General features: G+C 36.7%; 1 protein-coding gene across 1 annotated transcript in view; it reads right to left on the bottom strand.

Annotated features, from left to right (window-relative positions):
• The window catches only part of rsh (Rap GTPase activating protein radish), a 204271-nt gene that overhangs the window by 69660 nt on the left and 120343 nt on the right, over positions 1 to 14268 (bottom strand). The window contains exon 8 of the mRNA XM_074090187.1: positions 10965 to 11053. Within this exon, the coding sequence (XP_073946288.1) occupies positions 10965 to 11053 (89 nt within the window). The remainder of the gene's footprint in view (positions 1 to 10964; positions 11054 to 14268) is intronic.

Here is a 14268-nt window from a genome sequence, read left to right on the forward strand (position 1 = left end):
CGCAGACCTAAATACAAGCTTTTCTTCTTGGATCGGACAAAAAGTGCGGATGACGTAAAAATGACGTAATCTTGCACACAAGATGATGTTTTTATTTAAACTTCCGTGTGACATGTAGTAACAAAGTAAGCATTAATGAAGTAACAAAATAATCGTAAATAAATCAATGGAATTCAGTGAATAAAATAAATTTCATATCGTTTAATAAAGAGGTTGATAAATGATATGATAATTATTTATGAAAATCAAAAAAACTATTTGAAATCATCCCATAAGTTGTTTGACGTCATCGGCACTTTTTGTCCTTCCCCTGCAATATGGCACAAAACCATACCGTAAACGGTATAATAAATAAAAATAATACCGGTTGGCTTCGAGTTTGCCAAGAGTTTTGCATACTTTGATCCAGAGAGGAAACTATACCACGTTTTGTATTGAAATATTGCCATACAACCCCGTGAATTATTTACTCAACTTATCAATGTTTTTATTATTCGATATTGCAGCAAGAAGTAGTTTTTTTTTTATAAAACGAGGGGGAAAACGAGCAGACGGGTCACCTGATGGAGAGCGATCACCTTCGCCCATGGACACCCGCAACACGAGGGAAATCACAGGTGCGTTGCCGACCCTTTAAGGAATTGGTAGGCTCGTTTTTTAAAGATCCCTAAGTTGTAACGCTCCGGGAATTTGCAGTGAGAGTTCAGCGTTGAAAACTACGAGGCTTGTTTGTGTTATTTTTCTATAGTAAAACTGTCCATGGACATGATACAATACAATACAATACAATACAAAGACTCTTTATTGTACACCAGACATAGTAAGCGATACAGAAAACAAATTATTAAAATGATGTTTCTATTGGATACCTACTTACGTCTTTTACAGTCCTTTTTAATTGTTTTAGAAATTCTTAACGTTGTTGGAGTACCTACTCCAATAATGACAATAATTGACTGTTCTCTTCGCGTATGCACATGCAGCAGCGGGAAAACAAACAGTAAGCCATAAACATTGGGCTCTAGCTCTACACAAAAAAAATGTCGACAGCGCGGTGTAGGCCCAGACAGATGACGGTACTACCTGGATGTATTTCTCGACGACTGGCCTAAGGCTTCTTTGGATCGGGAGAAATGGAGGAATGGAGTGGTACGTCAATTCAGGCCAGATAATAATAATAATAAGCGAATAGCGAAGAGTATCGACCAACATCTCAAGAGACTCTCGCTAGATGGCTGGAATCAGGGCCAATACAGAAGGCGATACTTCTGGACACGGCTCTCATCGTCCGGAGGTTCTTCACTCTGCGGCTCTGCTGGGCTACTACGAAACTAGAAACTGGAAGTTCGTGTCGTGCGCCCCCTTTGACACTTATACTATTTAATAAGAGAGCGAGAGGGACGGTACGATACGAACTTCGAGTTTCCAGTTTCGTAGTAGCCCTGCTGACCACCGGTAGCTTGGGCCCTGTCCCGCCACCGGCAGCAAACTAGGTTAGGTTTAATTACAATATTTTTTATTTTGTTTGTAATCTTTTGTATTTTACTTTATATAATTATTGAAAAAACCTTAACTAAGAATGTAAATAAATAAAGGAGATAATAATAATAAATATGATGCCAAACAATGAGAACGTGGAACAGATTTTTTTTCTATTCTTTTCTATATTGTTGGCCTAACGCACTACCATTTGCTGAAAGGTTCCGTAAACTAGGGACGGATTTAATGGGATCAGACCCGCGTAAAACCAACATCCGAAAAGAAAATTAAAAGACGCGGAGAGTAACATTGGATAACTTAGGGGCTTTGGGACGATCGACCGAACTATACCAAGCAATGCGAGGAATTATACTGAAATGATAAAGAAATACTTTTTTTACCAAGCATGTTTATAGTATTGTTGAAGAATAAAAATGAAAAGGTGACATGAAACGTGATAAAATGAATGAATGAGTGAATTTCAATACAAAATCGCTAATACTATTAGCTTGTAATTCGTTATGCAGTTGGGCCCTGATATCAGAAATCAGATATCAGTATATTGCATTCCTTCTTTGTTTTGCCTGGCTCCTAACAACAGGTTCTTTTAAAAAACCGACCAAGAGCGTGTCGGACCCGCCCAAGATAGGGTTCCGTGGCCATTACAAAAAAAAAACAAGTAATATTATGTGCGTTATAACAGAATTAAAACACTTACTACAGTCTTAAAATCAATTACCAGAAAAAGAGCGTATCTTCACGGCACTTACGTTCTTTTTTTGAGAAGCGCAGTTTTTCGGCAATAACTCAAAAACGGTATATCCGATCATGTTGAAACTAATTTTCGTTGAAAGTATTTATTAAGCGTTACCTTTCCATATTTTTTGGACAAACGGTTTACAAGATAGAGGGGGGGGGGGGGCATAATTTTCGCTACTTTGGGAGCGATTATTTCCGGAAATCTTTTGAGAAACCTTACTATTTTTTCAAAAGAGCTGTCGAACAATCGATCAATATTTTATGTTTCATATTATGTTTAAGTCGCCTTTTTACTTTTATTCTTCTTCTTCAACAATACTGTGAACATGCTTGGTAAAAAAGTCTTTCTTTATCATTTCAGTACCTATTGGGCTCAAATTGAAGACTGCATGACTCTAATACTACTTACTTACAAGTAAGTACCTATCGGATTTTATTACAGTGCAAGAGGCAGTTTGTTACAAGTTAGCTCACTAGGCCTTCGGCACGCTACTGTTTATAGTTCTAGAACCTTTTCTTATTTATTACCGTAGCGGCAACCCTTTTTCTAACTTGCCACCTTATTAGATATTTACATAGACATGTCTCTGTACCAAATAAAGTTTCTTTTAGAAGGAAAAAATACTCGTTTTTCCTACTAAGTACTTACTTAGCGATTTCGGGAAGTGACATATGAAACACGTATAACGAGGACCGCAGAATATAAACGCCTGGAGAACATCTAACAGAAAAACAAATCCATCCCAATCTTTAGAAAAAATCTAAATAAATATGGCGTGTTCGATCACATTAGGTATCACTGGTGCAGTGCATTACCGTAAGGGTACCAGCATTGCGGTATCGCCGGCGTTATCAAAGCCCTGCGCTCTGCATCGATGCGGGATCCGGCAATGTCACCGTGATTGCGTCGCGTCGCGTGCCGTCATAGTCTCATAAGTTTACCCTCCATTTAAAACGGTTCCACGCACGAGCGACGGCGGTCCGAAAAAATACTATTTAATGTAATCCTCCCGGCTGATTCCGGCTACAGCGACTGCTTTAACTCAATTCAGGTGGTAGATTATTTTTCATTGTGGCGGTTCATAAAGTGCTCGCGCTATGAGCATTTTGCCACCCGCGGAACAATAGTCATATTATATTGTACACGATGCTTTTGTCAAGGTCAAAAGTCCTAGTAGCATCCCCGTACCTCACCTTCTTTTTTAGAAATTAGAGTAAATTCAGTGCGCGGGTGACCGCAGGAGACAAAGTTTGTCGCAGATGTGCCGCGTTTGGCGGCAAATTGCTCACTGCGCGACTGCTCGCCTCAGTAAAGCTTGTGGCTCTGGTTTTTTATTATAATTGAAATATTATTAGTTTTCAATGCGTTTTGTATTATTTTGATGTTATATCGTATTAACATTCATTTTTGGTTTGTTTTGATTAAATAGTCAGATACTATACCAGGGGTTGGACACTACGCAGTTTAGTACGTTCGGCCGGCGCACCTTTACAACAGGTAACGGGCGTGGGTTGCCGCTAGGCTCGCTCGCACGCTGGACGCGTCGCGCGTAAACAATGACTTCGAAACGAAATAATCTGTTTAAGGTATATTGTAGTGTTTACGGATGTATTAATAAAAAGAAGGTACAGGAATCGGAATTATCATTTTTCAGAATTCCGAAAGATATTGAAAGTTAAAAAGCCATTTTCTTGTATTTAATTTTAACCATCATATAGTTAAATAGGTACTCTGTAAGTGTAGTAGGTGCATGCATAATTTGAACGCTCGTGTAACATGATAAGTTTCAATTTCACGTGCAAGTCGTAAAAATATGGAACGATTTATACCTGAACGAGTTCCTTCTGTACGGTACTACTATTAGTTATTATGTGACTATACAAAGAAAATACTGACCAGTCATTATTATGACGAACATTTCTGAAAGGAATTTCCCTGGCGATGACTAGACTACATATCATTAAAAGACCCAATATAAACACATTGCACAAACAACTAAAACCAAATTGCCTGATTTGTAGCATTGGATCATCAAAATATACCATCAGGTAGGGACGGTATAAGCATGCGCAGTATGTCCGTCCAAGAAAAATAGAAGACGAAAAATGCTGAAATACAGGTTATAGATGATGAAAACGTGTAATTTAGCTATCAAGTTTAACTTTTTTTTTACATAAAAAATTGTAAAGAGGTTGCAAAAAACAAAAAAAAAATTGCATAAGATTTCCCATAGCTTGTGTTTTCTAGATTTTATTTAAGTATAAAACTTTTATAAATGTTTCTATTTATGATAGTTTGTGTTTTATTCTATCCTTTAAACATAAACATAAATTCATATAACTCCTATTTTTCAAAAAATATCGTATTAAGTATGGGCGGCAAAATGCTCCCCACGCGTCACTCGCGTTTTACGGAAAGGCGCGATTACTCTAGGGTTAAGGGTCTTTGTTTAAGAATGCACGTTGGTATCCCTTCGTTTCCTATCATTTCACTTTGCGCTAATTTTATTTGCCATAGTAATCAAAGACCTCATTTGCCATCATGTTAGTTCCCCTTATTCTTTAGTGTACTATTTAAAAGTCAAGTGCTATGATCTCAGTAGCCATATTTTTAAATAATCATGATCTGTACTCATGGTCCATAATTATTTATAACATAATAATCATTGGCAATCAAGAATAATTTATAAAAATTTGGCAACAAGTGAGCAAGACTTGACGGGCGGGGCAGAAGTGATTCCGGTAGGTAAGGTTACAAGACTAGCAGGGCTACTACGAAACTTGAAACTCGAAGTTCGTATCGTACCATCCCTCTCGCTCTCGAATTAAGTAGTATAAGTGTCAGAGGGACCGCATGACAGGAACTTCGAGTTTCGAGTTTTGTAGTAGCCCTGCAGGGCGAAACGTAGCAAGCTACCGACTCAACGACGACTTCAAGTTTTTTTTAAAACAGCCCGAAAACCGAAATTAGGTAACCTAGACTATTATTATGGATTCTATAGTTTACGTTTCATCATGGCGCTACACATTCATGTCATATGAAACTATATATGGCTAATGAATACTTATGATTATGAAACATAAAATGACGGCAGATGTTTTGTTATGTGTATTATTAGATACCTATTATATATATTATAGTATATTAGTAGATACCTACGAAATTAGGGCTAGCGATACGGAACCTTGGACGTTTTCCGGCTAATGAATGATGATGAATATATGATTCATTTTAACCGATTCTGGATTCTTGATACGTATACATTTTGCCATTCTCCTTTATATGGTAAAATGGTAATGCTCAATTTCAGTGTTGGACTCGTTAAATAACTAAAAGCCTTTGTCTACACATCGTGGGCGTAATGGATCTTTTGACCCTCTCCCGGACTCGAATTACCGACCTGTTTATCTTGCAGCTTACGTAGACGTCTGACGGTGATGGGGTAAACAATTTTGCATCAAGCACTTTTTGCTAAGTTAATCTTGCTCAAGCCTTCTTGGTTATAAGTATAAGTGAACTAAATGCTCCAAGCGAGAGTTCGTGCTCATAAGTTTGTTCGCGTATTTTCTTTTGAATTGGAACAGTTTTAATAATCGTACTCGTATTCTAAGAATAAGTTTACGTAAGATACGTTTGTATACATAATGCTCGCCGTAAGCAACGTGACACTTGTTAAGTTTTGAAGCACGTACAACGTACAGTGTGTATTATTTGTTAAAGTTAGTTGTTGCAGTATTCACGTTACGAAGTTTAACAAAATTATAACGAATCCCGGCTCTATTTGTGTATACTGTATTCATTTCTCTGCTCCAAATATACCTACCTACTATGTAGTTCTTACCCATCACTTTGTCTGCAAAGAATACAATCGCGAGCCCGTGGGAACTATAAGATGTTTTGGGATAAAAATTGTTCTAAAAATTGTTCTTCTCAGTGTTTCAAACTCCGTACCAAAGTTCATCACGACCGCTTGAGCATTTTAACACGTTGGCTGCCATGAGCATCGCCGGTGGGATCACGTAATCTTCTCTGTGTGGCTATGAGCATCACTGGGGGGTCTGCTCATTTTTTTAATTGGCACTTGTATTTTTTGTATAGGTACACTTACTTGTAATTTTTTGATTCACACTTGGCCAATTTTTGGTTCAGGTTGTTTATTCTACCGAAATTTCGTCCGCGTTTCATCGCCTGTATATATTATCACGCGTTTTTAAACGCCCGCCATTTTATCCTCTTCACAAATCGCCGATTTCGATGGACTAAGGTTTAATAAGATTCCTTAATTTGAAACGAGCACAAACGGGTTTTAATAAAGGCCCTTACCCTATTAAGCGCTGACTCTTCAACGCCAACAGGGATTTTTACACTGAGATCGTACTGATAAGTCAGATGAAGAGTTTTAGCAAATTAATCAAAAAATTCGAGAGCTTTTAATGTTTAAAATCAAGATTTGTTATACTCAATCATAAATGAGACTTGACTTCATCTTCACTGTATTTTTATTTTGAGTCTAATTTTTTCGCACAATTTCGCTGGTAAAAAAAAGTAGCTTAGTGTTTTGACCTTTCCAGCACAGGATTAAGATAAGATCTACTATGAACATTCATGTGCGAAATAACATTTGAAATTTCATCAGCTCCCTAACTAGTATTAACAAATTTACTAACGGTCTCGTTATTAACAAATATTAATATTTATTGGATGCAGCAGTGTTATGTTTTAAAACAGTAATTTAATATACCGCAGGCACACAGACGTAACGGAAAATGCAATGCATGATAACTAACTGTAAACGAATTGTATTGGTGTAAACATTTTTACGCGGTTTACAAATATGCTTGTCTATATTGAATCTCGTAAGGACGTGTTAATTGAAACTGAATTTGCTATTAGCTATGCAAATTGTTTTTAAAATTGCCACGTAGATGTACGTGTGTAAACTCATTTGCGATCCAATTTAAAAATGTTACTACAATTTTTAGGGTTCTGTATTTAAAGGGAGGAATCTTAACTATATGTAGGTACGGATCCGCGAAAAACTTAGGAATATTTATTTGAAATAGTGAAGGATAGTACTAAGTAAAACAGGCTCTTGGGGTGTTTGAGATTTTCAGTATACGCACTTTGTATGAGAAATCTGTTTTATTCAGTTTAATACATCAGTGGTTTTATTCAATGTTTTTGATCAATTTACTAACGAATCGTGGAATTTTTTTTGTGCAACCCAAAGAGTGAAGCGTAAGTTTGCCATATCTTCGACTGCCACATCTTGCAAATAATGCACATAAGCTTTGATATATATTCATGACGTGGCGTAAAAGCTTATCTTTATAGGAGCCAAGCTGGATAGAAATGAACCAGTGTATAAAAATCCTATGCCCGTTTTACATAGGTATCCGATGCAGATACTATTTGCCAACAAATACCAAAATGGCTGCCGCACTATTAAAACAACGGATGCAGTTTGTGTGATACGTATTTCATAATTGGAGCCGCATCGAATGAATTTTATTTGCTCACTACAACCATTAAAAAACCTTTCCATTTCGTTTTCACAAACTCTGTTACAAATATTATTCACTATTTTTGCATCCAGGCTGTGATTTTTGAGAAGAGTTAATGCGATCTGACAGAAGGTTTCAAGCGAATCATATGTGATTTCAATGTGCTTTATATTAAACATTTTTGAAGTAATTCATTTTTCATAAAACATAGTGTCAAGCTCCGATTTGTAACATAAACAAAAATAGTCAAATATCGTATTATATACAAGTACGTATATAATGCAAAACTTTAGCATGTGTGACACTTGCATAATAAACTAAACGGACACTCACGATATAAAGTTGAGTTTTGGCTGACATGTTTCGGGGTAGTCGGTGGTCCTTTTCAACGAACGCCACACGATTCGCGTTCACAAGGGAAGACAAACCACGTACCTACACTATTTCATCCTATTTTTGTCTGCCCTCTTGCTAATGCCATAAAGTTAGTATGTTAACACAAGCGGAAAATCTGCATGTTCTACATTAGTACATAACAGAACCGAGAATTGCAGCCGCGACCAAACCAAAGCATAGTAAGCAACCAAATCAACTGGATCATTCCTCATAACGATTTATATGATGAAATCGCTTTGCTTGTAGTGTTTCATTCAGCCCGCGGGCTCGTGTGTTCGGGACTAATAACTTCATGGCGGGTTTCCTTTGTAATTCCCCTTTGATTAATTCCAATCGATGCCTACAAACTTATTTGGTGAAGGTCTAAATGTAAATCGCACATTTGGAATATAATAAGCTATTTAAAACAGTGAGTGGGGTGCGTAGGTATATGTACATGCACATTGCACAGTCGAGGCCATAAATTAATATCTGTATCGTCGCCCGATCATAAAATTCCTAGGCATATCGTGGCGGCGTACCCGCCATATCATGAATTGACTAGCTACCTACTTGTGTCATATTGTTCAAAACTAATTGTTATACGATTTGCCTAACAATCTTTAGGCATATCAATTAATAAAGGTATTGAACCAAATACCTGCATTAGTACGCAGATTCCTATACCCGATTCAATAACTTCTGGTACGAAATACTTTCTTTGAGTTGACTGGCGATAATACTGGCTCAAATGAAGACTATATAAACCATTACTTTTCAAGAAATATAAACGTGATATTTACAATGTTTATTTCGTTATACTTTGATATGGCCCCCGTCAATCACAATGTTATGCTCTGTGGCGGTCGTTCGGCGTTCCTATAATTCAATCGATTCTAGACATTGCTAGCGATATAAAATGGTTCAATATACTTTGGCTGTATAAAAAAAAAAACAAAAAGAAAAGTCAAAGGCAGGACAAACTTACTTACCTTTCGTTACATTAAGGACAGTTTGAAGGACATAAGTGCCTTTCGTTACTTATTCTGTGGTACTGCCACTGAGGAAATTAAAATTATACTGCTTTAATAATTGTCTACGAACTCAACGCATAAGTGATTTACATGTTTAACATTGATTTTGTTTATGTATAGCCGCATTATGTTATTAATGCTACACTGAAAAATAAGTTTTTGGTAAAAATTTCATTTTTAACACAAGCTTTTTTTGCTGTCTCTACTTTTTCGTTGGCTGCACTTGCATTGTCACCTAAACTACATTTGCATACCAAATTTCGAGTTGATGCCATTAACCGTTGAAGAGTTCCGTCCTGCGGAGACAATCCTGGCTGGACTACCAGGATGTCACTACCAGATTATTGTATCGTCACGCAATTTACATAAGTATGCCAAATTTCAAGACAATCAGACCACTGGAAGTTGGCCGAATTTAACTTGCAAGATTTGATTACAGATAGACAGATAGACAGACTGACAACGGGACAGGTGAAACTAAATAAAAGCTTGTAAAAAAGATTCGCTAACAGTAACAAAAAAATTGTTGCTTGTAACATAACTTGAGTGACTACAAAACTAAGGCCTACTAGTAGCTTAAAGTTAGGTGATAATTTTTGGTTCCTACGAGTAATTAGTACATTTTGGCTAAACGTCAAGTAGCCAAACTAGTTCAGCTATCCTTTTTTTTCAGAGGTAAAGGTGCTAAATGAACTGACATGACCCAAACAAATGTAGCAGGTAAAATTTTTCGTCAAATATTGCTATAAGTACTCAAAGATATCCCGATTGTTGACGCAAAGAAAAGTGTAGCGTGGCGTGACCCAAAAATGCGGTTCCTTGTCAACAAACTCTGTTTGCGCTGTGAAACTAGACTATTAGCATGATTGCAGAAACGTCTATTGATTATCATCCGACTGGGGAGGGGCTCCATTAACTCTCCAACAGTTTATACTCTTGGTTTTTGGAAAGGGTTGCGTTTACTGCTCTTTATCTATTCATTATAGTAATGGAGGCTCGGGCCGAAGCACCGATGGAAAGATATCTTTTAGGATTATACTGTGAACAATATTGTGAACCCTAAAGTTTAGTGCCGCATGGAGTTGTAAACTATGGGTGTACCGGATGTTGTGGGAGATGGTAGATAAGGTATATAAGGTTTTTTTATAGTATGACTACGACACAATAAAACATTTACATTACTTTAAACATTGAAGAGCCTAGGGCTGTTTGAGATATCTATCCCGCGAAGAAATCAGATTGAGCTTTTCAAATTTAGTTTTTTGAAATTTTATACTTAATATAAAAATATTGAACACCTTGGATTGAAACATGTTGGCAATTTTTTTGCATAGTCACATTTAAAATCGTTAGCCTATTTTGAAACGGATTTATATTTTAGAATGTGGTGCATTTTTGATTTAGGACATAAACAACAGGTAATTGCTGTTTGACTCACGTACCTTCCTATTTATTGGATATTTATTACAGCAAAGTGAGGACTTTCTTTTCAATGAAAAGGGAACTGTATTCTAGCTACATTCACTGGCTATGGATACAGTAGCATACACTTAAAGTATACATTAAGCACATATTTTCCAGGGACACAAAGGAATCTAAAAATCTAAAAGTAGCGCATTTTGAAAATGAAGATGTAAAGACATTCAGACACGTCTTCTTTCCACGTATGATGCAACAGTCGTTTTTATCTCCGGAATATAAAAATACACTTTGCGTTTGAACTTAGTACGCCGCCCTTGCGAACTGCTGTTCCCATGCACCTGGAGAAGTTGTTGCGAGAGAATAAAAAGTCAACTGTAATTAGAAACTGACCTGATTTGGTCCAGTCAGGTTTAGCCCACAGGAGTTGCAGCGGAGACATTCCTCGTGGTAGTGGTTGTTGTCGTACAATGGTGATGGTTCTGCAACATATTTACAGATTTAGGGGCTGTTTCACCATCCATTGATTAGTGTTAACTGACAGTTAAATGTGATGCCGTCTCTATTTATTTTGTTCGAATAGACGGAGACGGCATCACATTTAACCGTCAGTTAACACTAATCAATGGATGGTGAAACAGCCCCTTTGAGTATCAACTAGGCCAGTGGTCCGCTAACTTTTTGTGTTCAAGGTACATCTATTATAACGAAAACTTTTGGAGGTACCATCAGCCAAAGATGTGGTCTACCACCCTAAAGTTGATAATCGTTTGCATGTCAAAAACCAATAATGCCAATAGACGTGGCTGTCAACTTGAAAGTTTGACTTTAGCGACATATTCATTTGATAGGAACTTGTTTAAAAATTGACAGACCACTTATTTGGCTGATGGTACTACACCGTGATGGTGAGGAGGTATTTTCTTTAGGAAGTATTTTTCTTCCGTCCGTCTATTTAGATTTATGCAATAACCTTATTTTTCCGAGGCACACCAACTAATAACCACCATTTAAGAAGAAAAAATGGTTTGTTTTAAGATTGATATTTAATTTCAAATGTAGCTGTGTTCTGTTGTTAATAAGTTATAATATGAAAGTTATATATTTTATTAAACAGCCAGGCAAAGAAATGTTCATGTGAAATAATAATCCCCGAGACCAATTCGATGTAATTTTTTAAAACTGTCAAGCAGAATAATTCTATCGTCTTGAAATCAGTTTTAAAACCGCTAAAAACTACAATACTGTAATATACTATTTTCGAAAACTGAAACATTATCATGTTTCCAACAACCCTCACGTAAATCCAAATATGTGCGATACTAAGCACAAGCAAACGGAATTTGGTGTCGTTCCGCGTACATCTATTACCATAGAGGGGATAAATATGACTGGAATATAAAGAGACATTCAAACACCGTCCACTTTACTTTCAACAGCATAGTAAAGGGTGTTATAGTTATAGAGTCTACCGTTGTAGAGGCAACTCAAATAAGATGAAAGTAAAACATTAATCCAGCTTATGTGTAAACCTCATCAGAATTGGAAGTATTTTATCAAAAACGTTCCAAACGTCAACAATTTTTTTTTGATTTTGGAACTAATTTCAGTGACATCAAAAGTGAAATTAAATAATAACATGACAGCGCATTGGAACGTTTTTGCTAAAATACGTCCAATTCATCCAGTAGTTTTTGCATGAAGGAGTAATAAATAAACATTCATCAATCCATACATCCATCCATCCTCACCAATTTTCCCGTTTATAATATTAGGCTTCGGCTCCACTGCGGCGGAGACGAGCGGAGCGGAGAGGAGACGTGTAGAGATCGAACAATCATATTAGTTGAATCCACATATCGTTTCTGCCTCATTATCATCAGACGTGTAGAGATTGGACGATCTCTACACGTCTCTCTCCGCTCCGCTCGTCTCCGCCGCAGTGGAGCCGCAGCCTTAAGTAGAAGGATTAAAATGAATCCCTATTTCTCTTAATCACGCCATAACTTTACCAATTACATCTACTTTTATTAATTTAAAAAAGTTCAAGAAGATGGTTCTCAAGGAAAAAATAAGAAAGTTGTACAGAAAATTAGAAAATTTAAGAAAACTTAACGACTATCAACTTTTCTAATGCAGCCTTAGCGCGTTAAGTTAGTTGTAATTTAAGATTAGAGACATGATTTGGCGTGAGTTTTTTAACTATGTAACGTCAACGAAACCCACAATGTATTTTTTTAGAATTACCTCGAGAATTTTTGTGAAATACCGGTTTATCAATTCAATTGTTAGGCCTTAGGTTTCCTCGTGCGAAGCTGCTGGTAAAAGCTAGTAAATTATGTTTTATAACTGGGTAGTTTTCACGTTATTTAATTTTATAACTAAGTGCTACCAAATTTTATCGCTTTATCAATCGCATATGAAAATGTTTCACTTAATTCAAAATCTGAAAATTGATTCAATCCAACGTTTGGCAGACGTTTGTCTTCGCGCAATCCAATTACGTCCGCTGTGAAACCCAAATGTGCTGGCAGAAAGGAAATTTTCACAGCCAAGGATTTAGCGAGTGCAATTGTGAATCTTCCAAGATCCTTTGCTAATCCTGTAAAGGGTTAAATTTGCCAGACCTAAGCAAATTAATACAATATAGAGACAACACGAGGAGTGCGGATTTAATTTAATTGTAATAGCAACAAAATAACCACATTATTGATCAATAGAGAGCGGAAACAAAATAACTTTCGATCAAATTGCAAGTGCCTTTGGGAAGTAAACCGAAAAGATCAAAGCCGAGCACTTTATTGAGGATTCTTTTAAATAAATGCTTTTACGGATGAATTCATTCCATATACAAACGCCGTAACAAAGTTTGGTAGTACGAAGTGTCTTAAATTAAAAGTTGGAACTAAGAGTAAGCTACAGTAAAGCGCAACACTTTACGCTTTGGAATAAATTCTGGACGAAGCTGAAAGGGAAAGCTGGCTCGTCGCCAAGGCGTAAAATTTTCCCTCGGTCTGATTCTGAACACTTGTGAAATTTTAAGTCCAACTTATACATCCTTCGTAACATGTGCCAAGCACTTGAGTATTCGGCCCGTGCCAGTATCCGCGCTGGAACAGTGTTACATTATTGATGAAGGGTGTTTAGCAGATTTCTCACTCCAAGCCCTTGGATAAAATGTTATTTAACTTTTACAAATGCCGCCGCAATAAATTGAAATTCTATTGTATTTCTAAAATATGATAAATTGCCAGGACTCTGAGGTAGAAGTTCGGAACTCACGACATTGCTTCCTAAAACAATATTGACGAAATTCACGATATCGCGCAATTATATCTTCTCTAGAAATGAAATTATGTGCTTTTGATTATTTTCCGAACTAATTTCAAAGTAATCTGACGGTAGTGACTTCGAAGGTTTATTTCATTGATGCGCAGGAACATATTAACTTGTGATGTGAACAGTCACAGTCTTGAGCATTGTATTTTTTATCTTGCAAGATAAGATCAATGGATGATTTTTTAAGTCGGTATGTCATGACAGTGGTCGTGTTCGTTGGTTGAGGGTTGGAAGCTACTAAACATTACTTTCTTGGAAAAATAGTGTCGTGATTTCCCTTTCACACCGCAATGCTCGAGTATGGAATTTGCAATAGACAGCGCTGCTGCTCACTTTCAACCCAAATCCCTTAGTTTCT

This window comes from Choristoneura fumiferana, chromosome 7 (genome assembly GCF_025370935.1).
Source record: "Choristoneura fumiferana chromosome 7, NRCan_CFum_1, whole genome shotgun sequence".
NCBI classification, from domain to species: domain Eukaryota; kingdom Metazoa; phylum Arthropoda; class Insecta; order Lepidoptera; family Tortricidae; genus Choristoneura; species Choristoneura fumiferana.